This window comes from Capricornis sumatraensis, chromosome 5 (genome assembly GCF_032405125.1).
Source record: "Capricornis sumatraensis isolate serow.1 chromosome 5, serow.2, whole genome shotgun sequence".
NCBI classification, from domain to species: Eukaryota; Metazoa; Chordata; class Mammalia; order Artiodactyla; family Bovidae; genus Capricornis; species Capricornis sumatraensis.
Window position 1 is genome coordinate 27,754,934 of NC_091073.1, and position 23,107 is coordinate 27,778,040.

Consider the following 23,107-nt stretch of genomic DNA (forward strand, 5'->3'; position numbering starts at 1 on the left):
TTTTAATTCTTCATTCCATATTTTCTAGAATGAGCTATTAAATAATGTTAATGACCACATTGCTACCGAGTTTGAAACTCACATGATTATGAGAAACTGAGAACTTATATTTTTAAGAAGAAAGTTGTTATTAGATAATAAAAAATATTGTATTATGTGTGAGGACTAAGGATTTTCTTTCAATGAAAGTTTAAAAATTCCAGTAGCAAATACAGTGTGAAATCATTCCTGGGAAGTTATTGAAAATTCACAAATTAAAAAGCCTCAGAGTCTGTCAGTTGAAGCATATTAAGCAATTTTGTGTGCAGAACAACTTTATTAATTTGTTTAAAGTTTTAGTATTTAAATAGCTAATGGGTTTAAGAATCAAGCACTAATTCCATGATCAGAAAGCAAACTTTAATTTCTACTTAGCAAGGCAGCAAGGCAAAATGATTCAGGCCAATTTATTGACTTATACAAAACTACAAAGGCTTTGGAGAGCAGGTATACTTAGAGAATTTCAAGTAGTTGAAATCCTTGATTTCTAGCGTGTAAGACAGTGTGTAAGGGATTACGTGGAGTGATTCAGTTAAAGAGCCTTATTTACCTTGCTAGATACTTTGTAATTCAAATAAGAATCATTAAAAATATTTTAAGTATTTTAACATATTTGAGTAGGAAAATCTTTTATTGTGTTTTTGAAAGTGGATCCCGGAAGCAGTGTGGAGAATGAAAAGAAGAGGCAATTCTATAATAATTCTACTAATATTAGGAAAATTCTGGAAAACAATTTGCGAGTAACATATGAGACAGTTACAGTTGGGTTGAAGGCAAAAGAGAGAAGTAAGAACATCAGTATAGACTGCCTAATGATAAAACTGACATTCAAGATGAAGACCAATGATAATTCTTAGGCTTCCAGCTTGGGAAGGATGGAGAATGAAGGCTCTAGAAAAGGCCAATAGCAGAAGGCCCATCTTGGGACTTGGAGAAAGGCTAGAAATGATGAGCTCAGTGTACAAGCTCTGGAATGATTGTTCTTGGGTTCCAATCTTGGATTGCTACTTCATAGCCATCTGACACTGAAAATGTACTTAATCTCTCTGTTTCTCACTTTTCTCATAGGTAAAATCGAGAAAGTTGCAATATTTACTTTTTTTGCATCACTGTGATATTTAAATTAATTCATACCTATCATCATCAATAACTGCAACCCCTCCATAATTTCAATTGTTATCTCACTCATTCTTGTAACTTGCCACTAATAAGGTTGATTTCAACAATCTTTGATCCCACTGTAACCCACAAATGTATTTTCCTAACATCCCTTATTGTACTTGACTCTCCATGTCCTTAACTTCCCTTGTTTCCCAGCTTAAATTCCATAGCCAATCCCAATTACTTGCTTGCATATACTCTCAACTCCTTTGATTCCCTCTCCTTTGATCATATTGGGTAAAACACAGTCTCATTAAAGCTGACTCATGGCTATTCTACTCCTGGAATTAGAATATAACTGGAGAAATACGACTGAATATCACCAGAGAAAAGTACCCATTCAAGTTTACTGATCTTATTCTAAATTCATTATTATTAACCCGAGACTGTTCCTTATTCCCTGGCAATCATCTGGTATTTCCTTGATCCACATAGCTCCCATTCTCCAAGTGACTGTTGTGTAATTTCTTCCTGATCCGCAAAACTCTCAAACTATCCTTTTTCTCAGCAATAAGCCAGCTTCCTACTTTTCTAAAGAAAATCTAAGTGCCATTTCCTTTTTCCACTGTTAGCCCCTAAACACACCAGTTAGACTGATGTTCTTTTAAATATATAAGTCAGATCATTCTCTCATCTGGTCTGACTTCCAATTTCTTTCACAGTAAAGGTTGGTGATGGACAGGGAGGCCTGGCGTGCTGCGATTCATGGGGTCGCAAAGAGTCGGACACGACTGAGTGACTGAACTGAACTGAACTGAAAGGCTAAAGACCTTAGAATAACCTAAATTGTCCTAGGCATATGAAAATCGTAAGACATATTTGAAATTCTCTACTATTATTCGCGTTGCAAAACAGACCCAGGCACTAATGTCTTAAGATGTGTCAGGTTTCTCCTGCTGGAGCCTGTGCTTCTCTTCCCCGGTGACTCCTCTGTCTACAGAGTTCTGTCCCCAGAGAGCCACGATAGCAACTCTCTCCCATTCCTCAACTCTTGGCTCTACGATTTCCTTGAACTCTATTTTCCTTGAACTCTTCACTTGCTCTCTTATAACTGCAATTCCAACATTTCTTCTTTTCTTTTCCCACTTTAATTTTGTCCTTTAAACTTTAAATACCACCAGTAAGTTAATATAAAATTGAAAGTGTTTGCTGCTCAGTCATGTGCAACTCTTTGTGACCCCATGGACTATAGCTCTCTAGGGTCCTCTGTCCATGGAATTTTCCAGGCAAGAATACTGGAGTGGGTTGCCATTCCCTTCTTCAGGGGATCTTTCCACCCAGGGATTGAACTTGGGTCTCCCACATGGCAGGTAGATTCTTTACCATCTGAGGCACAAACAGATACTAAATCACTTACTTATTGCTTTGCTTATTGCCTATTTCACACCACTGGAATGAAAACTTTATGAAGGCAAAGATTTTATTTGGGCTTCTTTCCACTGTTAATACTATTGGGCATACTAAACAATAAACACTTTTCAGATGGACTAAGATATTTAGCATAGTAGCTGGTATAATATATGTGCTCAATAAGTAGAAGTTGCTGTTATTACTTATAATAATATATCATGCATGTAAACAACATGGAACCTCCAAGTTGAGCACTTGAGACTCATAAGTGGAGGTTTAACTTAATATAAATTAATACAGTAATGAAATAAATGAATAAGCAAGATCTCACTGGGAAGAATGTTAAGAGCAGAAAGCCATGGCATGCGAGTGAGGGTAGGGCATATGGATGGGAGCCAACATGGGGCAGGCTGACCTCTTGAAAACCAGGAAAGATATAAGAAGCAAGTAGCTAGAGAAACACAAGAAGAATCAGGAGAGGGTGGGATGATGGGAATCAAGGAAGATAGACATTCATGAAGGACGAGGTGGTTAACAGTGCCTAATACTTCAGTTAGTACCAAGAAAATGATAATACAGCAAATGCTGAGATACAAATCATGATAAAAAAACTTTAGGAAGATTTAATGAGAAAATAAATCTTCAGAATCAAATGTGTCTACAAAAGCAATGAAAGAGTCTGCAAGACTGTTCAAGACAAAACCATTTATTCAACACATGTTCTTTACCTTTGATTCTTTCAAAGAAAGAAAGGATGGGATAATAAGAGAATCTATCTCATTTTTGAGCTTATAAGACTAGAGGCTGACATAAGTAGGTCAAAGAAATTATCTCCTGGCTCACTGAATTTAGTAGGGTTTTACACAGATAGCTGGATAATAGAATGACATAATAGATTTTTTCCTTATTGTTAAAATCTGAGATTAAGAATGCATCTAAACCAGTACAAATTACTATGTATTTTTTTAAATGCAAATATATAAAAATTCTACAAGTTCTTTCTCTTTAAGAAAATACTACAAAAGAATAAAAAATTTAATATGGCTCTCATTAATTTTAATTAATCTTATTTACTACAGGATGTCTTATAATTCTTACATGATAAAGGGAACTTTAGAATTGGTTATTGCTATCCTCAGCAATATGGAGGTATTTTCCTCTGCTTTTTCTTTGCAGTTTGAAAAAATAAAGAGTTTTTAATTTTTTTTAAATAAAGGCATTTAAATACATCCAGTATTTTACAGATAATTACAAAATGAATCATAAGTGGGTGCAAATTGAATAATTTGATTAATTTCTAAGTTGACCTTTAGAAAAGTATTTGTCTAACATTTCTTAGTTGTTGTATTTTTTTACATCAAACTGAAGTTCCAGCTAGTTAATTTCCATGTTGTTTAAAAAAAAATGAGAACTGCATTATGGATATAAAATGGTTTGTTTTGTAAAATAACTGCTTCACTTTAGAAACAATTTGGATTTTGAAAGGTAATGTGAATATTATCTTTGAATAGCTGCTTCTCTTTCTATCAGGATTTGCTCTTATCAAGGTTACTTTACTTAGGCATTTTTTTTTTTCGCTTGTATATTTATTGAATCAAGTAACTGTTTTGCAGGTAGTTAAATATATTGTTCTCTAATAGAAGATAAAATACACCTCGTGGCAGTGCACAGCTCTCTTCAGGTGTGTGTCCTCATTCTAGGTAGCCTCTGACTTAGGTGAGAGACTTCCCAATTGCAGATACATAATGTGCATCTCCAGCAAAACTGCCCATGAGAATAACTTCATTATTCTGGGAAGCTCGATCTATAAAACACGTAAAATGTGGAAGTGTTCTGCCTATACAATTTCTGGTAAGTACAACATGACTGAGTGATAAAACCTGAGTCAGCTTCAGTTAGAGCATACCTTACTGATAAGTTTATTGTGCCATGAGGACAAAAGGAAATATAGTGGGCAAAGAGGTCTTCTCTGAAGTAAGGAGGTATTTTAGGTCTACTGAGCTCTGCCTTGATCAATGGAAAATGACCTCTGAAAGCATCGAGTGGTAGGGTGCACCGGTTAGTTACAGAAATCCCAAGTTATATCAGAATGATGAGAAGGCAAAACTCACCAGTACCACTGGACAGATTGTGGTGGGTGGTAAAATATGGTCCTTCAAAGGTCCGCAGTCACATTCAGGTTTCAGATGAGAAGCACATTTATTATGCAGCTAGGGAAGGAGAAAGAGGAAACCATCATTTTGCATAACAACAGCAAACATGAAGCAAATTCTACTTCACCTGAGATGCAGCAAATACATTTAAAGAATCACAAGAACAAACAAACAGGATCATAAAGGGACTCCTATGACATCTGTTCTTATACAGTCTGCCTTAAATAAACTGTGCAGCAACTTCCGTGACCCAGCCTATATATTTTCTAATTCTCAGAAATGTTTATATTAGAAATGTCCTTTAGGTTTTCCCCCTGAAAAGCCTGATTTCTTTGACAAACACACATTATCATCCATTACAATCCTTCCTATGCTTATCTGTTAGCATAATCTTGAAACCACTGTGCACTGTAGCTGCTTTTTTTTTTTTTTTTTTGACCCTCCTGTTTTCTCAAAGTCATTCCAAAGTGCACAGCTCAGTATGGGGCATAATTGATCCCATCATTAGTTTTAACTTTCTAATTCAATATGTAAATGTAACCAGAGATTCATCTCAGTAGGAGCAGGATATAAATATAAGAAGATGATTACGATTATAAAAATTTATCTGTATATTGTATTTATCAGCTCTACATTAAGTAAGTGTATAATCATAAGTGTAATTTACTTTTCAACATGTATGAATTTAAACTGATATTTTTATCAAACCTGGCCACAAGTTGAAATTAAGGTATTATATTATGGTATATTAAATAAGTGATTTTTTTAAATTGAGGTGATAATTCTTATTGGAGCCATATAGAATTGTTAAGCTAATAGTTGTTTAAAGGCACCTATGGACACCTTTATCCTCAACTCCCTATCAATGTAATATGAAATAGTCATGCTTTTAAAAAAATTACAGATGTTAATAAAATAACAGGTTTTGTTCAGAACCAAAAAGGAGCTGACTTATTTTTCAGTTCTGAACCAAAAGCCACCCCATTTAAATCTTGGTTATATTAATTTCCAACACAAGCCTACCTTTGTAACAGTTCCTTAACACAAAGCACAGGAGTCTCATGAGGAGATGTGCTGCTGGCGATAATAGCTCACCTGAGTAGCGCACTACTGAAGGGCTATCTCCGTTGTCCTTGGATCTAAAACATCTATCATGGTAACGCCCTGCCTTGGAATTAAGGCTACTTGTACTGTAATTAACTCACACTAGGCCACATTACATGAAATAAAAATACCTTTACACATTCATCCATAATTAGCAGTTTTGCTTCTCAGTGACACGTAAACTCCTTATTAAAAAAGTGGTTTCATCTTACCAGGCATTGCTTTGTCAAGAGGCAAGGGGGTATTCAAGATAAAGAAGCACTTAAAGCCATATGCAAAAAAGAACTAAATTAACAGGCAATCATCTGGCAAGTGGAAAGGCACAGTTTCCACAAAATAAAATTAGTGACTGGTTTAAATATATTATTAATATATTAGACTTCATCAAGTTTCTCAGAATAAATCATGACCCTGAAATTTGGGATTCAAACCAAACAGAGTATCAAGGGTTGCAGGTTACATTGAGTCTTTTCCCAGTTAATGTCCTGAATTCTAGTATCTGTACAATATGAACTCATTGAGAACTAAAATCTTTGTAGGGCATATTCAAGTTCAGTTGAAGTTATATTGAAATAGCTTGGAGTTTAACCCAATGACCGGCTTTCTCATGAGAAAAGAGACATCTGGATATAAAGAGACAGACATGGAGGGAAGTGGTCACGTGACAACAGAAGCAGGGATTTGGTGATGAAGCCAAAGGCCAAGGACCACCAATGATTGGGGGCCACTCTCAGAATCAGGAAAAGGTGAGGGTGGATTCTTCATCACAGGCTTCACAGGGAGCATAGCCTGCTAGCATCTTGATCTTGGGTTTCTAGCCTCTAGAATTATGAAGAGAAGGCAATGGCACCCCACTCCAGTACTCTTGCCTGGAGAATCCCATGGACGGAGGAGCCTGGTGGGTTGCCGTCCACGGGGTAGTGAAGAGTCGGATATGACTGAGTGACTTCACTTTCAATTTTCACTTTCTTGCATTGGAGAAGGAAATGGCACCCCACTCCAGTGTTCTTGCCTGGAGAATCCCAGGGACGGGGGAGCTGGTGGGCTGCCGTCTATGGGGTCGCACAGAGTTGGACATGACTGAAGTGACTTAGCAGCAGCAGCAGCAGAACTATGATAGAATAACTTTCTGCTCTCATTCTCAGCGTTTCGTTATGGTAGCCTTTGGAAAGGAATGTACCAATTGCTATGAAAAGTGAACCAAAAATCAAAGTCAGGCTGTGTGTCTTGAAGGCTCTTTTGTACCATGGTGTCACAGAGAAAAAGCTTCTGCTTTTCAATCCTGCACTACCTATTTAAAACTGACAATGCAAGACTCTAAGATAAAATTTCTGTGTGCACAGAGTGAGAAAAAACTGAATTTTCACACTTGCTTGCAGTGACTGAAGTTTTACATGCAACTCTGAAGGGTAGAGAGGCAGGATACTAAGATCTTGCCAGCACTGACCACCTACACAAGCTGAGCAGCTCAGCCTCCACTCTGCCTCCATCCCATGCATTTCTAACAATCTGCAACCGATATGGGAAGGGATGACTAACCTCTCTATACAGTTATTTGAGGGTTACCAGATGTAATAAAAGACAACAAAAATAAAATGAATTTAATGACAGCTTTTTGGTATTTAAGCTAGTTTTCCAGCAAAACAAACAAGGAACTGAGCACTCAGAAAGAATCACGAAGTTGATAAGCCAAACAGAATATATGGAGTACCTCTTCATATTGAGGTTTGAGGGTTTCAGAGCATAGGTACTAGAACGGGTCCTATGAAACACTGCTCCCTGCATGTGCACTGTGTGCTAAGTCACTTCAGTCATGTCTGACTCTTTGCAACCCATGGACTGTAGCCCACCAGGCTCTTTTGTCCATGGGGATTCTGTCCAGGCAAGAATACTGCAGTGGGTTGCCATGCCCTCCTCCATGGGATCTTCCCAATCCAGAGATCAAACCCACATCTCTTATGTCTCCTGCACTGGCAAGTGGGTTCTTTACCACTACCATCACCTGGGAAGCTCTGGCTTCCCTGCAGAGCTAAGTGAACTCAGCATGGCACTGCCCAGTTTGATTGCCATGTGGTCCAGGTGGCTATGAGACAGAGTCTTGCAGGAACATAAGCATGTAGCAGGATCTACAAGGATGTCAGTAACCATATCATCATCAGTGAAACAGGAAGACACAGTGCAAGAAAATTCTCCTCCTCAAGAAGTCTGTATTAACTAATAACATATAAGGTACCTTACATTTCTCTTAAGACTGGAATCTGGCAGCTGCTAAATATGTGTGGGTGTCCATCAACATCATGACATTATTTGTAGCCGGAAGTATCAAAGCTGAGGACACCACATTGGAAAATACTGATTTTTCCACAGTGTGTATAGCAGGTCTACTGCACTGACCGTATTGTTCATAAACATACTTGAAGACAAACTATAAAATATGAAGGACAATGAGAAAATGCTTATGGTTCCCAAGACTATCAAGATTAAAAGTGTACATAATTTTTGCTGTAAAATTAAAACTTTGCAACAAATGTAGTCTATTTAACAACATAGAAAATATCAACAAAATAGAAACCATATACTAGAATTTAAAAGCCACTAGCCCCTAAAAGTATCTTAGGTTACTGGTAATGCTTTGCTTCTCCATCAGGTGTTAGCTACACATAGTGTTCATTTGTGCAAAATTCACTGAGCTCTCTCCCTGGGATATTTATAATTTTCTATATGTATGATATGTTTCAAATAAAAATGTAAAAAGGAATAAAGTGAGTATAAACAGTAGTAATAACAAGTTGCTTAAACTCATCACCATGCCGTTTTACAGAAAAAAAAAAAAAAAAAGTCAAAACTGAGTCCTTCTCAGTGACAGCAAGATACTAAAGTCTGACAATTATCTTAAAGATAACCCAGATTCTAAATCAGCAAAACAGAGGAAAAGCCTCATCAAGAAGAACAATAAACTAGAACACTGATGAGTCCTGCCTCTTAAATGGAATGGCCAATGGAACCCCAGAGTAAAGAAATTGTTACCTTTTAAAGTGTTTTTATTTTTGTTCACAGTTAACTTTGCATTTTTAGAGTAAGGCATAGAAATCATCAGGTCATATTTTATTATATATACAAAAACTTCCATTTCTGTGTAAGCGTAGCAGTATCATAGCTAGAAAATTCATAAAATATAAACCAGCTATTTCTGGAAGTGAATTAAACATTTGGAAATAATTTCAGAGTTTACAACATTTCTAATAGCACTTAATTTAGAGCCAGATCTGTGTTTATCGAAAAAAGCTGTCTCAATTTAGGAAGAAAAAGAAAATGTGTGAATAAGCTTGTGTGTATGTGTGTATATGTATATGTGTTTATGGGATGGAGTTGAGAAAAGAGTGAAGGTGTTGTACTGAGAAGAAAACAGAATCTAAAAAGTTGAAAGGAAGAAAAATAGAAAATAAATTTCTGTAAGAATTTGGAAGAAAAAAGAAATAGATTTTCTGCTGAAAAGTGAACTGACCAGATTAGAGGAATATTTGTTGATTTCTATATATTTTTATCTCTAACATTTTTCCATTTCAGGTGCTGCGTTAACCCTGGCATTTGCTAAAGCATGAATCTCTCTATTGTAAAGTCATTGGAAACCTTTAAACATTATTGTTAGGAGTTGACTATTTTAAAATAAGTAGTAGTCCTACATGATACCAAAAGTCAATAATCTATAGTCACAATATAGGCTCGCATTTGCCAAGCTCAAATGAAAAGTATCATCTACCAATACTGTGAGTCCTGCCCGACCATGGACATTTTACCACAACCAGGAGCAAAATGACAACCTATTTTAATAGAATGTCAAGAAAATGCTTTCATGGTAGAAATCAACAGGTATAAACAGTGAGATCTTTTTCTAAAAAAAAAAAAAATTTAATTGAGTAATGATTACAATATTATGATGGTTTCTGTCATATATCAATAAGAGTCAGTCATAGCTATATATATGTCCCCTCCCTCTTAAACTCCCTTCTATCTCCCTCCCCATCCTACCCATCTAGGCTGTCACAGAGCACCAGCTTTGGGTTCCCTGTGTCATACAAAAAATTCCCACTGGCTATCTATTTTACATACGGTAATGCATACATTGCAATGCTACTCTCTTAAATCATCCCACCTTCTCCTGCCCCTACTGTGTCCAAAAGTATATTCTATGTCTGCCTCTCCTATCTCCTGTAGATAGGTTCATCAGTACCATCTTTCTAGATTCCATATATATGCATTAATAAATGATATTTCTCTTTCTCTTTCTGATTTACTCCACCCTGTTTAATAGACTCTAGGTCTGTCCACCTCATTACAACCAACTCAAATGCATTCCTTTTTATGGCTGAGTAATATTCCATTGTGTATATGTACCATTACTTCTTTATCCATTCATCTGTCAACTCACATCTAGATGGCTTCCACGTCCTAGCTATTCTGGTTTCCTCAGGGTATATGCCTAGCAGTAGGATTGCTGGGTCATATGGTAGTTTTATTCATAGATTTTGAAGGAATTTCCATACTGTTCTCCATAGTAGCTGCATCAATTTGCATTCCCATTAACAGTACAAGAAGATTCCCTTTTCTCCATACCCTTTCCAGGATTTATTGTTTGTAGATTTTTGATGATGGCCACTCTGACCCGTGTGAGGGATACCTCACTGTGGCTTGAATTTGCATCTCTCTAATAACAGTGATTAAACAGTGATATCTTAAGGATCAGAGAATATCAGCAAGAGGAGGAAAAAAGAAGCGATGAAGACATTCAGCCCAGACGACTGAATTACAAAGCACAGGAAAGCGGCTGCCTAAATGTCAGGAGGCAGATTATACTGTTCTTTCTTAGGATTTTCCTGTTTTCATTTTTAAGTGGTGAGACTTACAAAAGGAGATAAAACTCAGTTCTAAGAGCCTAACTTTCTATCTAAATGATGGCAAAATTCTGTAACATCAGGAATCCACAGGTTTGGAATAAAAAGAGGTGTTTTCCCTAGTGGCTCAGACTGTAAAATATCTGCCTGCAGTGTGGAAGACCTGAGTTTGATCCTTGGGTTGGGAAGATTCCCTGGAGAAGAAAATGGCTACCTACTTCACTATTCATCCCTGGAGAATTCCATGGACAGAAGGCCTTCATGGTCTACAGTCCCTGGGGCTGCAAAGAGTCGGATGCTACTGAGTGCCGGGAGCCAGCATGGGCCATCCCACCCATGACAAGGTCATGTGGAAGAGAACTGTTAGGCAAAGTTTCAGGACTCAAGGGGCTCCCTAGACCAGCTCGAGCATCCACCCCAAAACCAGAATCTGTCTGTCTTACTGTTTTGTGCCTTTCACCAACTCTCCTGACATTAACAGGGGGCTATCCTGACCACCTTTCTCTGGAGAAAATCAACTTAGGGCTCTAGCTAATAAGTCTCCTGGACATGAGAGGAATATTTCAAATCAAACCCCCTCTGTTAGCATTCTAGCTTGCTTGGCAGGTTTATCCAGACTCTTGCAGCTACACATGTGATTATTCGCAGCCTCCCAACTGTGAGAGGCATGGGAAGCCTAAAACATAGGCTAAAAGTTATTAGAGTAGTGCTGGTGTAGGATTTCATTACTGGGCCAATGCTTGTTGCTAAGTTCCTATATCTCTTATCCACTGTGCACCTGGGAGTGCATTAGTTAACATAGTTGGAATGTAAGAAAAACAAGTGTAGCCTTGAATTAACCACATCAGACCTTTGAGCTAATTGGTTCTTTCTTTCTTGTAACTCATTGCACCTTTGCTCCCTGAGAAATGTAACTCTGTTTAGCATTTTCTGGGGCTGACATAGATTAGAAATATAAAAGAAAAAACACTTTGAGGGAAAATAAGTTTTCTGGTTGAGCAGCCTTTATCAAAAGAGGGTCAAAAGTGTTCACAGGCCTCCAAGGCCAGAAGATAATGTACACAACATCATTTGTGGGAAAGGTATGCAGAAAAAATCCTGGTTTTGATAAGGGCACAACTGCTGGAATGTTTGGGCTGACTCTGTTTGACCTTGTATCTTTCATTTCCCTCTATGTACAAATTAAGGTATAAAAGTCCCTTTTGAAAATAAAGTAACGGGCCTCGCTCGAAGAAACTTGGTCACCCCGTGTGTTATTTTTTCTTTTCCTTTTCTCTCTTACACTCTTTTTCAGGCTGATCCCTTGGAGCATGGAGGGTCCCTGCGTTCACTTATCTGCCCAGGTTTCTAAGACCTGAACGGGAAGACGTTCTGCATCTTCACTCCCTCGGGAGACCGGGAGGGCACCTGTGGCCTCCGTGAACAGGGCAAGCTCCTTGTCTCGGGGCTTTCAGTGTAAACCAAGGAATATCAGCCTCCTTCTCTCCTCTATTCCTCTCTCATTCATTTATTCGCCAACGCCGTTTCTCCTGAGGGTTCCCTTGGATCCTGTGGGGGCTGGACCCCATCAGCTGAGCGACTAATACTTTTTTTTTACCTTTAAGTATTTGTATACACACACTTGTATACCTGATGTATATTTGAGGATTACAGGATGTTTAAAAAAAAAACAATTTAAGTCATACCTTTAAAATTCACCATTTAGCAGTAAGAAGAAAAGGATGTCTGTCATGAAGGTGAAATTGTTGAGGATATCCTCTATATTCAGCACTGAACCAAGATTTAGGGTGATCAGGGTGACCCACAGGTGTATATGGGATCGGGAGCGGGTAAGACTGTGATCGAGCAGTGCAGACAATGTTAGCATGCACACGTGACAGTTCTAGACAGCATGTCAGTCCTCTTTTGGTGTGGAATAAAAGTTCGGAAAGTATTCTGAAAAAGTAAATATATAGTGTCAAGGAAGATCTCAAGGGAAATACGGAACTTAATTTGGTTCTTGAAGTGTAGTTAGAATTTGAGGTGGGTGCATCCAGGACAATCAGAGTGAGCAAGGGACTTCCATGGTGGTCCATTGGTTACAATCCACCAATGTAGGGGCCACAGGTTCAATCCCTGGTTCGGGAAGACCCCACATGCCATGGGGCCACTAAGCCCATGTGCCATAACTACTGAAGTCCACTCATCCTAGGGCTTGTGCCCTGCAACAAGAAAAGCCACAGCAGTGAGAAGCCTGAATATGAGTGGCCTTCGCTTGCCACAACTAGAGCAAGCCCACATGTGGCAATCAAGACCCAAACACAGCAAAATAAAGAAATAAAATCTTTAACAATACTAAAAAATAAAGCAAAGTGAGCTAAATAACATGGGGGTGAAGTATGGCTTTCTCTGGGAACTGTCCACAGACATACTCAACTTATAGCAGGGCCTGGGCATGGAGGGGAATATTACATACGTCATGCACTTAGGCTTCGCTCTCATATTTGGGGAAATGAAAACCAGGTTGAGGTAGGAAGAGGTGAGGGCTGCATTTATTTTCACAGAACTATTATGGGTTGCCAAAGGTGGCATATGATAACAAAACAGTATTTTCAGAAGTTGATTCTGGAGGTGGTTTGCAGCCTGTGTTATAGGAAAAGTACCTTCTGTTAGGGAAGTAAGCCAAGATTTCTGACTCTAATCTAGTTAAGAGGTGCTAAGAGCTTGCACTTGGGCTGTGAATGGTGAAGACAAAAACCAAATCTGAGAGAGATATTTTAAGGAGGAAACTTAGAGGCTCAGTGACAGGTTGAATAAATGAGATAGAGGTGAAAGACAAGGATAAGAGATTGACTTCCAGCTCTATTTCCAATCATTGCAAGCATGATGTTATTATGTTTCATAGAAGAGAGTTTGTGAATATAAATAAATCAGCTTAGTCTAGGCTTTAGTGATATTCAGGACCACATGTTTCTGGATGCTTTTAGAACATGCAGGTATTATTCTTAGACTGGGAAATTAGAGATCCTTCCAGAAGGGAGAGAGATGGTTTGAGTAACATTCATGGAGTACCCTCTGTGAGCCAGAGGTTGAGTTTTGTGCCCCCACATGACAGTTTACCTGGGCTTCCCAGGTGGTACTAGTGGTAAAGAATCTGCCTGCCAATGCAAGAGACACAAGGCATGTGGGTTCAATCCCTGGATTGAGAAGATCCCCCTGGAAGAGGACATGGCAACCCACTCTAGTATTCTTGCCTGAAAAATTCCATGGACAGAGGAGTGTGTTGGGCTATAGTCCATGGGGTCGCAAAGAGTCAGACATGACTGAGCACGCACACACACACACATGCACACACACATACACATGACATTTTATCTAGCCTTCGCTGTGAAAGTAATTACCAATCACTAAGCACTAGTATGGGCTTCCCAGGTGGAGTTAGACATAAAGAACATGTTTGCCAATGTAGGAGACTTAAAAGACTCGGGTTTGATCCCTGGGTCAGGAATATCCCCTGGGGAAGGAAACGGCGACCCCCTCTGGTATTGTTGCCTGAAGAATCCCATGGACAGAGGATCCTTGTGGACCACCGTCCATGGAGTCTCAGAGTCAGACAACTGAATCAACTTTGCACACATGCAAGCATTGTTGTGTATGAGATTCTGCAGTAAAGATATTTATAAAGGGAGAAGTAAATAAAATAGAATTGAAAAAAAAATCTTACAAGATAGGTAACATTATATCCATTTTGACAATTAAGAAACTGGCCAAAGCTTGTATATACTTTGTCCAGGATTATACAACTACTGCCTTAGTTGTTGAACAGAGACACATATAGGAATATGGTCAGTCTAACTTATGACCAAATTAAGACTCAAGCCCTACGTTTAAAAGAAGTGATAGCATTTGTAAAACCACTGAAATGAAACCAGGTTTCATTCTCTTTGTTCCTCTCTCCAATCTATTCCATACAGACTCCATTCAGATAGGCCTCCCTAACACTCAGCTCTGATGGTGCATGTCCCATCACTTTCACAGCTTCTGCTAGCTCTTTCGTATATTTATAGCACTTTCTGGGAAGCATTAAGATATAAGAAAGTAGATTCAGTTTGTTTAAAGGCAGGCAGGGGACTTCCCTGGTGGTCCAGCGGCTAAGACTCTATGTTCCTAAGGCGGGAGGCCCCAGGTTCAACCCCTGGTCAGAGAACTATATCACACGTGCTGCAACTAAAGAACCCATGTGCCACAACTAACAGCCAGTGCAGCCAAATACATAAATAAACATTTTTTTAAAAATAAAGGCAATCAGGAGTGTGTCAGTCAAGACCAGATCAACTTTAGACTGAAATCTTCATACAATAGCCCAAGAACAAAGTACAGATCATAGTATATATAGAAATGGTCAGAGGCAGATATCTTCTATTTAACCTAGGCAGAAAATCAATAAATTGATAAATACATTCATATAATTGCTTAACGTTAAAAAGCCAAAAGAGTATAGAAGCTGAAGCTACGTATAAGAAGCTTATATATATATATATGTATATATATATATTCTTTCTTCTGGAAACATGAGAACTTTTTTTTTTTAATTTTGAGTTTTGTTTCATGAACCAAACACAGAACCCTGGATATCACAGTTTATAGCAAATAAGGCTGAAGTTACCCAGAAGCTTCAGGTCTTGGGAGAGTTTAGTAAGCTAAGAAGCACCCTGAGAAGCTTCATTTCCCTCTGACTCTGCATTAAACCCTTCCGTGTTCCCTGTTAGCCCATACTCTGGGTAGAAGGTGGGATTTGAAGACATTTATAGTTTATATTGTGCTTTGTTGTAGTGACAAAAGAGTCATCTTCAGGTACACATTGACCTTAAGAGTAAGATGTTAGGGGCATGTTGTCTGAACTGAATTGGTCCTGAAATCCTCAGATTACAAAAGCAGAGTTTATTCAGACATGGTGTCTTCTTTCCTACAAAAGGAAAGGCCTAATCTCTTATAAGACTAGGATCAGGATCAAGACCAAAAATAAGTGTATAACTGGAGATTTATGGGGCTAGAAATGTAAATTTTCAGGGTCAGAACCACTGCAACAAAAGAAAGAAAGCAAGAAAACCAAAATGGAATATAAAATAAGAAAACACATTTCAAGATGCCTTGATTATCACTAAGACACTATTAGCAATGGTAACTCTGAGGAGAGTAATTCCCACAGAATGAAAAAGGCAGAAGATGTTAAATCGGGTAAAGAGAAGAGGAGTCAAATAAAGAAGCTTAAAATCTCTAAAAGCTTTTATAGCAGGAAAGAAGGCAGTGCATAATTTTATACTGTTCAAATGTTAAACACACAATTTAAAACATACTGCAGTGTTCACTGCAGGACTATTTGCAATAGCCAGGACATGGAAGCAACCTAGATGTCCATCAACAGGGGGATGTGTAAAGACGATGTGGTCCATGTAGACAATGGAATACTACGCAGCCATGAAAAGGAGTGGAATTGTGCCATTTGCCAAGACGTGGGTGGACCTAGAGACGGTCATACAGACTAAAATGAGTCAGAAAGAGAAAACCAAATGTTGTATATTAATACAAATACACGGTGGAACAGATGGACTTATGTGCAAAGAAGAAATAGAGACACATACATAGAGAACAAATGTATGGATACCAAGAAAGGAAGGATAGGTGGACTGCACTGGGAGATAGGAACTGAAATATATACACTGCTGCTGCTGCTGCTGCTAAGTCGCTTCAGTCGTGTCTGACTCTGTGCGGCCCCATAGACGGCAGCCCACCAGGCTCCCCCGTCCCTGGGATTCTCCAGGCAAGAACACTGGAGTGGGTTGCCATTGCCTTCTCCAATGCATGAAAGTGAAAACTGAAAGTGGAGTCACTCAGGCAAGTCAGACTCTTAGCAATCTCATGGACTGCAGCCCACCAGGCTCCTCTGTCTGTGGAATTTTCCAGGCAAGAGTACTTGGAGTGGGGTGCCATCGCCTTCTCCGATATTTGCACTACCATGTATAAAATAGACAACTAATGATAACCAACTGTATAGAACAGGGAACTCTACTCAGTGCTCTGTGGTGACCTAAAGGAAAAAGAAATCCAAAAAAGAGGGACCATATGGACACATAGAGCTGATTCACTTTGCTATACAGCAGAAACAGTTACTAACAGCATTGTAACGCAACTATACTCCAATAAAAAAAAAGAAATTGAAAATGGGAAAGAAAATAACACATTTGAAATGTATCAATGATGGAAAATAACTTGAAATACAAGGAAGAAACAAATTCTGATATTCTCCAACTTCAGTTTACAGTAAAATAAAGATATAACTAACAAAAGATGTACTCCATGGGGAAAATAAGAGGAATAATAGAGTTATATAAAATCTGAAACAAAAATTAAATTTTTTATAGATGCTTAGAAAAGAAAACTAATATTTTAATGAGCACAAGTTTTTAAGAAACAAAATACTTATGGTCTTCTTAAAACTGAGAAATCAATATGTTTAAGTCATTCACATGTATAGTTTAAATCATTGTTAGACATTTTAATACCCAGTCACTTCAAAAAAATAAAACTGTCTTTCATAATTGAGGAAATTTCAGATGTAAATATAATTTAACTGAGTAATAGCTGAAAATGATTGAAGAAAATGTGTTCATTTAAAAAAAAGTACTTAATTGTACTTTTGAATTACAAGTCACAGTTTGTTTTTCTCATTATCCTGTGTGTGTATGTGTACTTAAGAAAATTTTTAAATGCTGTGTATGTTGGGGAGGACTGCTCAGGGGCACTACACAGAAACTTTTTTGCTTAAGCGATACACTGCTCTCTACTGTTTAATTCCCACAATGCAAGAACAATTTGTCCTATAAATAAGATGACTCATATACTAGATGTAAAGAGAAAACAAAGTCAATGGGGGGAAAATTCAGCCCCATAAATGTTTTTGTACTAAATGGTAAAAAATGATTATCCTTAAAAATGTGCGTTCTAATTAATTTCCAGAAATACAACATGAAATACTAGAGGTTCCACCTAATAAATGTGTTTATCCCAGAAATTATTTGAAGCAGCTTTTTCAATTATGCAAGCCAGGGAGAGTGTACAGATTTCCCAGAAAAGACCAAGTGACCTCCTCTTTCTTCATTGTCAATGCTTTAATGGTTAGCATTTACATCCATACCTGTATCCCTCAATCTATGACTTAATGAAAGGAGCAAGGCAGCAACACATTGTAAAGAAGGATTAAGTGAGTTCTTAGAATCATCAAGAACTAAAATATGGACACGCCTGCATCTCTACTTAGCTGTGTGGTCATTAATGATTTGCTTAAATTTTCTTGGTCTTAGCATCTTCACTATAAAATTAAGTCTTCTGATCACATTATTCATGGTTCTACCCTTTTTAAGCCTAATAGATCCTATACTCAAAATAAATACAGAATATGTAGAATAATAAATTCTACCAAAATAGAGTTTCAGGGCAGAGAGCTAGCTGAGCTCTACCCAGTCAATATTCCAAGCTCACTGCCCACCCACAGCCACAGCGCCTTGTTACCTTTCTAGAACTCCAAAGAGCACAGTTTGAAAGCCTCATGACAGCACTATCTGTAAGGTTAGCTCTAAAATTCTGGACCCTCTGAGGTCAAATTCGACTCTGACCTTTATCCCTTTGGGAGCCACACGTGAGATGAGAGGTTCCCATTATGCTATGCTCACTTGGACTTAGTCTAACATTCAAGATGGCCTTCTAAGACTCATCAGAGAGCATGGGATACAGCGTGTTCATCAGGAGTGAATGGAAGAGATATATTCTCCAATGTTACTCACTGTGATCTGACACCAAACACAGTGCAGTCCCGTCAAGCCCTGGTAGCATTTGACCGTTTTGTGGCACTTATCACACTTGGTTGGGCAGTTGCCTTCAACCCAGTAATGATGCATCACCTAGAACAGAATGAGAGCGCTGCAGTGAGAAGCAGCATCCACAAGCAACGCACTCCAGCAGCCAGCACGGCCATGCACTCACATCAGTGTTCTTCTTGGACTTCACGTAAGTCTTGATACACGAAGGAGGCGCTCTAGCCACGCAGCGCTCATGGACTGTGTACTTGCAAACTGAAAGAAAACGTGTACACAAATTCAGAGCTCATCCGGGCCCAGACTGCAATTTTACAGAGAAAGAATGACGAAAACAGAACCTTGATTCATAGCCACTGCTCCCTAATCAATCCAATCAGCGACATCAAGAAAAGGCCCAAGTCTACTGTTTTGACCATGGAACACAACAGGCCAATTAGTACAGGAAATATTATGCATGTGAAAAACCAAGATTCTTCTCTCATGGCACAGCAGGAAATGCTTAATTAAATCAGGCCTCACTCAGATTTTTCACAATGATTCCCAGATGACAAAAATATTAAAGACAAATTGATGACTGCCAAATGGCTTGGTGTCATTTGTTAGAAAGAAAAGATCTATATTTTACAGAGTATAGGCATGAGAGCAGCTGGCAGGCATGGGAGTAAAAGCCCATGAGTTTCTGCTGTTTTGTCTATTGATTTATCTAAATCTTAAATAGCTGGTTAGTCTATTTCCAGAGAATAGATTTCCTCATACATGCCAGGCCTTCAGCTAAACTTCACCCTTCATAGCCATCATGGCAATCTGTCTCCAAAAGGAAAAACCTTTGCTAGACAGCGTATGGTGTGTGTGTATGTGTGTGTGTGTGCATGTGTGTGCATGTGTATATATGTATTTTATGATATATAGAATATGCAAAAATTAATATATATACACAAATGTGTATATACACATATACAAAGATATAAATGAGTGTATATTTATATTTTATGGTATATATATATATACACAAAATTAATATGTATATGCAAGTATGTATGGGCTTCCCTGGCGGCTCAGATGGTAAAGAATCCATCTGCAATGCGGGAGAACTGGGTTCAATCCCTGGGTTGGGAAGATTCCCTGGAGGAGAGCATGGCAACGCACTCCAATATTCTTGGCTGAAGAATCCCCATGGACAAAGAAGCCTGGCAGGCTATAGTCCATGGATTTCCAAAGAGTCAGACACGACTGAGCGACTAAGCACAAATATGCATATATTCACACATACAAAGATATATATGGGTGTGTGTGTGTAAAATGTGACACAAAGCCAACATATACAGTTTCTTGGCATCTGTAAATCACTACATAGCTTGATTTTGAGTATACCTCAGGGTCTTATAAAGATATTCTTTAATAAAATACTGGTTTCTAATTAAGAATAATAAATGCATAAATACAGGGAATAAAAATTAAGTAAAAAAGCAACCAGGTAGCTCTCTCAACAAAACAAAAAGAAATTAACCACTATATGGAATTAGAATGAAAAAAATACTAAGTTCACATAATACTTATATAGTAAAACTCTTCCCCAATAGCCACATCTGTGACTCCCTTTGGCAACAGTGAGGAAGAAAAGCTAGTTCCTCTTCTGTTCCCTAATGGTAATAATGTTATATATTACATTTGCTACACTTACCACTTAAAATTTGGGAGTAAGATTCTCACTCTTACATGACACTACCCACATTATTTGAGAATTACCATTTTGTTTCATAAGCTCCCATCAATAGAAAATACTCTTAAAAATTATTTTCCTTAAAAATAATAAATCCTTGAAAATAAATTACTTCCTTTGTATATGGAGAATATTCTGGGGTAACCAGCCTCTTAAATGTGGCCACCAGAAACAGCCCTCTGAAGTGGTATGAGGTAATTTTATGGTACTTTATTAAAATCCATAAACACTTAAAAGTGGTCCTAAAATATGTTTTTTAATGTCAAATAAAATATCTGAAAGTATTCTCCCAAATATGCTACCAAAGAAGCCATTAGCTAAAATTAATATCTGAAAAGTATGTATATATTATATGGAAGCCAGGTAAGAAATTAGATTTATTATAAATGCACAAAAATGGGATGGGTCCAATAAACCTGACAGGTTCAGCGAACATACACTGCAGAAAAGGGTATGGCTGGGCAACGTGCTGGACTAAGACAACGTCGCCCTTAGTGAGGAGGACTGAGTATTCCCCCTGTTTTAGCAGAAGTAGCACAGAATGCAGAAGTTCCTCAGGAGTACATGCTGTTGGTTTAAAAATTCTTAAGTGCCTTTTGCCAATCGATCCAAGCATTATTCAAAAATTCTAGTGGGCAGTATTCTGTAGAATAAAATAAATATTGCAAAGATAAGTGTGCTGAAATAAAAATAATGGCTGCAATTCATGAACGGGCAAAACTTTGCATTCTAATACCTATTAACCATATATGAAGAACTTCTCCATGATAGAATTAAAACTCATGTGTCTGAGGTACAAGATTAGTTTTTATTCCTTGTGATTTCTTAATCTGAGTGCAAACTGATCAAGTAATTATTTTTAAAAGACTGAAAGGAATAAGCTCATTATAGGAAAACAATGTGAATAAAGCATCTAACTTGGGGGAAAAAGGACAAATATACATAAATGTAAGATATAAGCATGAGAGGCCAGTGGAAATTTTCCTAATACTGGCAGAAGCAGTGAGAATCATGAATAAACTAAATTACAGTGGAAAGAAAATGGCTTGTGAGTTGGAAAATGTCCTTATTCCTTTCCCAAGGAGAGGGTTTTCCAAAATTGAAGAAAGTTAAAACTAGAATGACCTAAGTCTTCAGAAACATACGACAGGGAGACATAAATCATAGGAACAGGAAGGATCAGGTTAATTTCTTGACTCTGTCTACAAAGAAGACTGTGCCATGAAATCAACCTTTCCTCACCAGAGGTGATACTGTCCAGGCAAAGGGAACATACTCACAGGAGCAGCAGAGGCCCTGCTTCCCTACGCCGATCAGCATGTTCAGGCAAAGATTGCAGTAGGCAGGTTTGTTAAAGTGCTTGAGTCGCCACACATGCTGTCCGTCATCCTTCACATTCTGCATGGGACGTAAGAGAAACAGATTTCACTTAATGAAATAAACAGTGGGATAAGAAAATGCCAATAAAATTCAGAGCTGGACGGCAGCATTTGAAGACAATCTGTTATTTCATCCCTGACTTTCTGCAAGATCGCCACAGAGTCTAGAAAAACACATGTGCTCTAGTGGAATGAGATCCTGCTAACAAATCTCAGATGCTACAGCAACCCACAGATTCCCATCTAATATCAACAGTTCAACAGGAGGTCCCGAACCAGCATCACGGTCTGCCCAATTGAGCACTCCTGAGAACAGAGGCGTGTCTGCCTCACCTGGATATTTCACTTTTAGGACAATTCCATAAATAAATACATGAATAAAGAAAGACAAAATATTCTTGATTAGATGATTCTAAGAGGTGAAAAGCTAGACTGAATATATTAACATTGGATCTTCCAGACCAAAGGATCAAACCTGGGTCTCCTACACTGCAGGCAGATTCTTTACTGACTGAGCTACCAGGGTAGCTCCAAAGCCTTGCTTAATAGTACGAATATACAAATTTCATGGTGGTGACTAGGTCTTTCTTATAAGGAAGCAGAGGGGTAGGATAGGATGAAAACATACGACTTAGAAGTAAGTTACTGATGGTATTCTAAGGCTTCAGCTGGGGGATTCTTTACATGTTATAAGTTACATTCATATATTTTTGTATGTCTCCAATAGATAAATTTTAAAAAAATAAGTATTTGTAAGGCTCTAATTAATTTTTTCTTTACTTCTCTTTTGCAAAACATGAATGATCATATGAAAAGAAAAAATATGAATGAATTTAATTTCATTGAAAAAATGGCAAAATATTAAGTTATTGTCTTTATTTGTAACAATCTCTATCATTCTTTACCACAATAAAATCGAGTTTAATTAATCCAAAATCTTGGCAAAACTGTAATTATCATTTATTCTTCTAAAATTCTATATAATATCATAATAGTTATCCTCTATCAGATACTGAATTACATCTGCATTGCCCAACACTGAAGTAAAACAAAATAATAGGATGCTTACAAATCTCTTGAATTCCTTACAAGGAGGTCAAGATATTAAATGAAGTTACTATATATTTGTTACTTTTATCACCATCATTTTCTGTATTAACATGTACTCCTTGCGCATCATTCACCAAATTGTATCCAACTCAGATTAATTTTAGACAGCATTTATTGGTATTCTATAGAAATCACTGCCGGTCTTGGTTCTCCAGGTCAGTCAAGTTGCCATATTTCTTAGAACACACAGACCTAATAATTTTTTGAGCACCTATTATGTGCTGAGTCACTAACACAAATTCTGTGGGAGTGAGATAATATAAACATGTCCTGATCATCTTGTTTCTCTAAATAATAAAATAGTAATAATAATGCTTCCTAACCACTTTTTCCTATTCCTAGTCAA

General features: G+C 37.8%; 1 protein-coding gene across 6 annotated transcripts in view; it reads right to left on the bottom strand.

The window, feature by feature from the left end:
- The window catches only part of DGKB (diacylglycerol kinase beta), a 799,100-nt gene that overhangs the window by 583,900 nt on the left and 192,093 nt on the right, over window positions 1-23,107 (bottom strand). For all 6 annotated transcript variants that reach the window (XM_068972349.1, XM_068972347.1, XM_068972346.1 and 3 more), the window contains 4 exons: window positions 21,553-21,670; window positions 18,719-18,807; window positions 18,520-18,636; window positions 4,662-4,760 (listed from right to left, as the gene is read on the bottom strand). In XM_068972349.1, coding sequence (XP_068828450.1) covers window positions 4,662-4,760; window positions 18,520-18,636; window positions 18,719-18,807; window positions 21,553-21,670 — 423 coding nt within the window. The remainder of the gene's footprint in view (window positions 1-4,661; window positions 4,761-18,519; window positions 18,637-18,718; window positions 18,808-21,552; window positions 21,671-23,107) is intronic.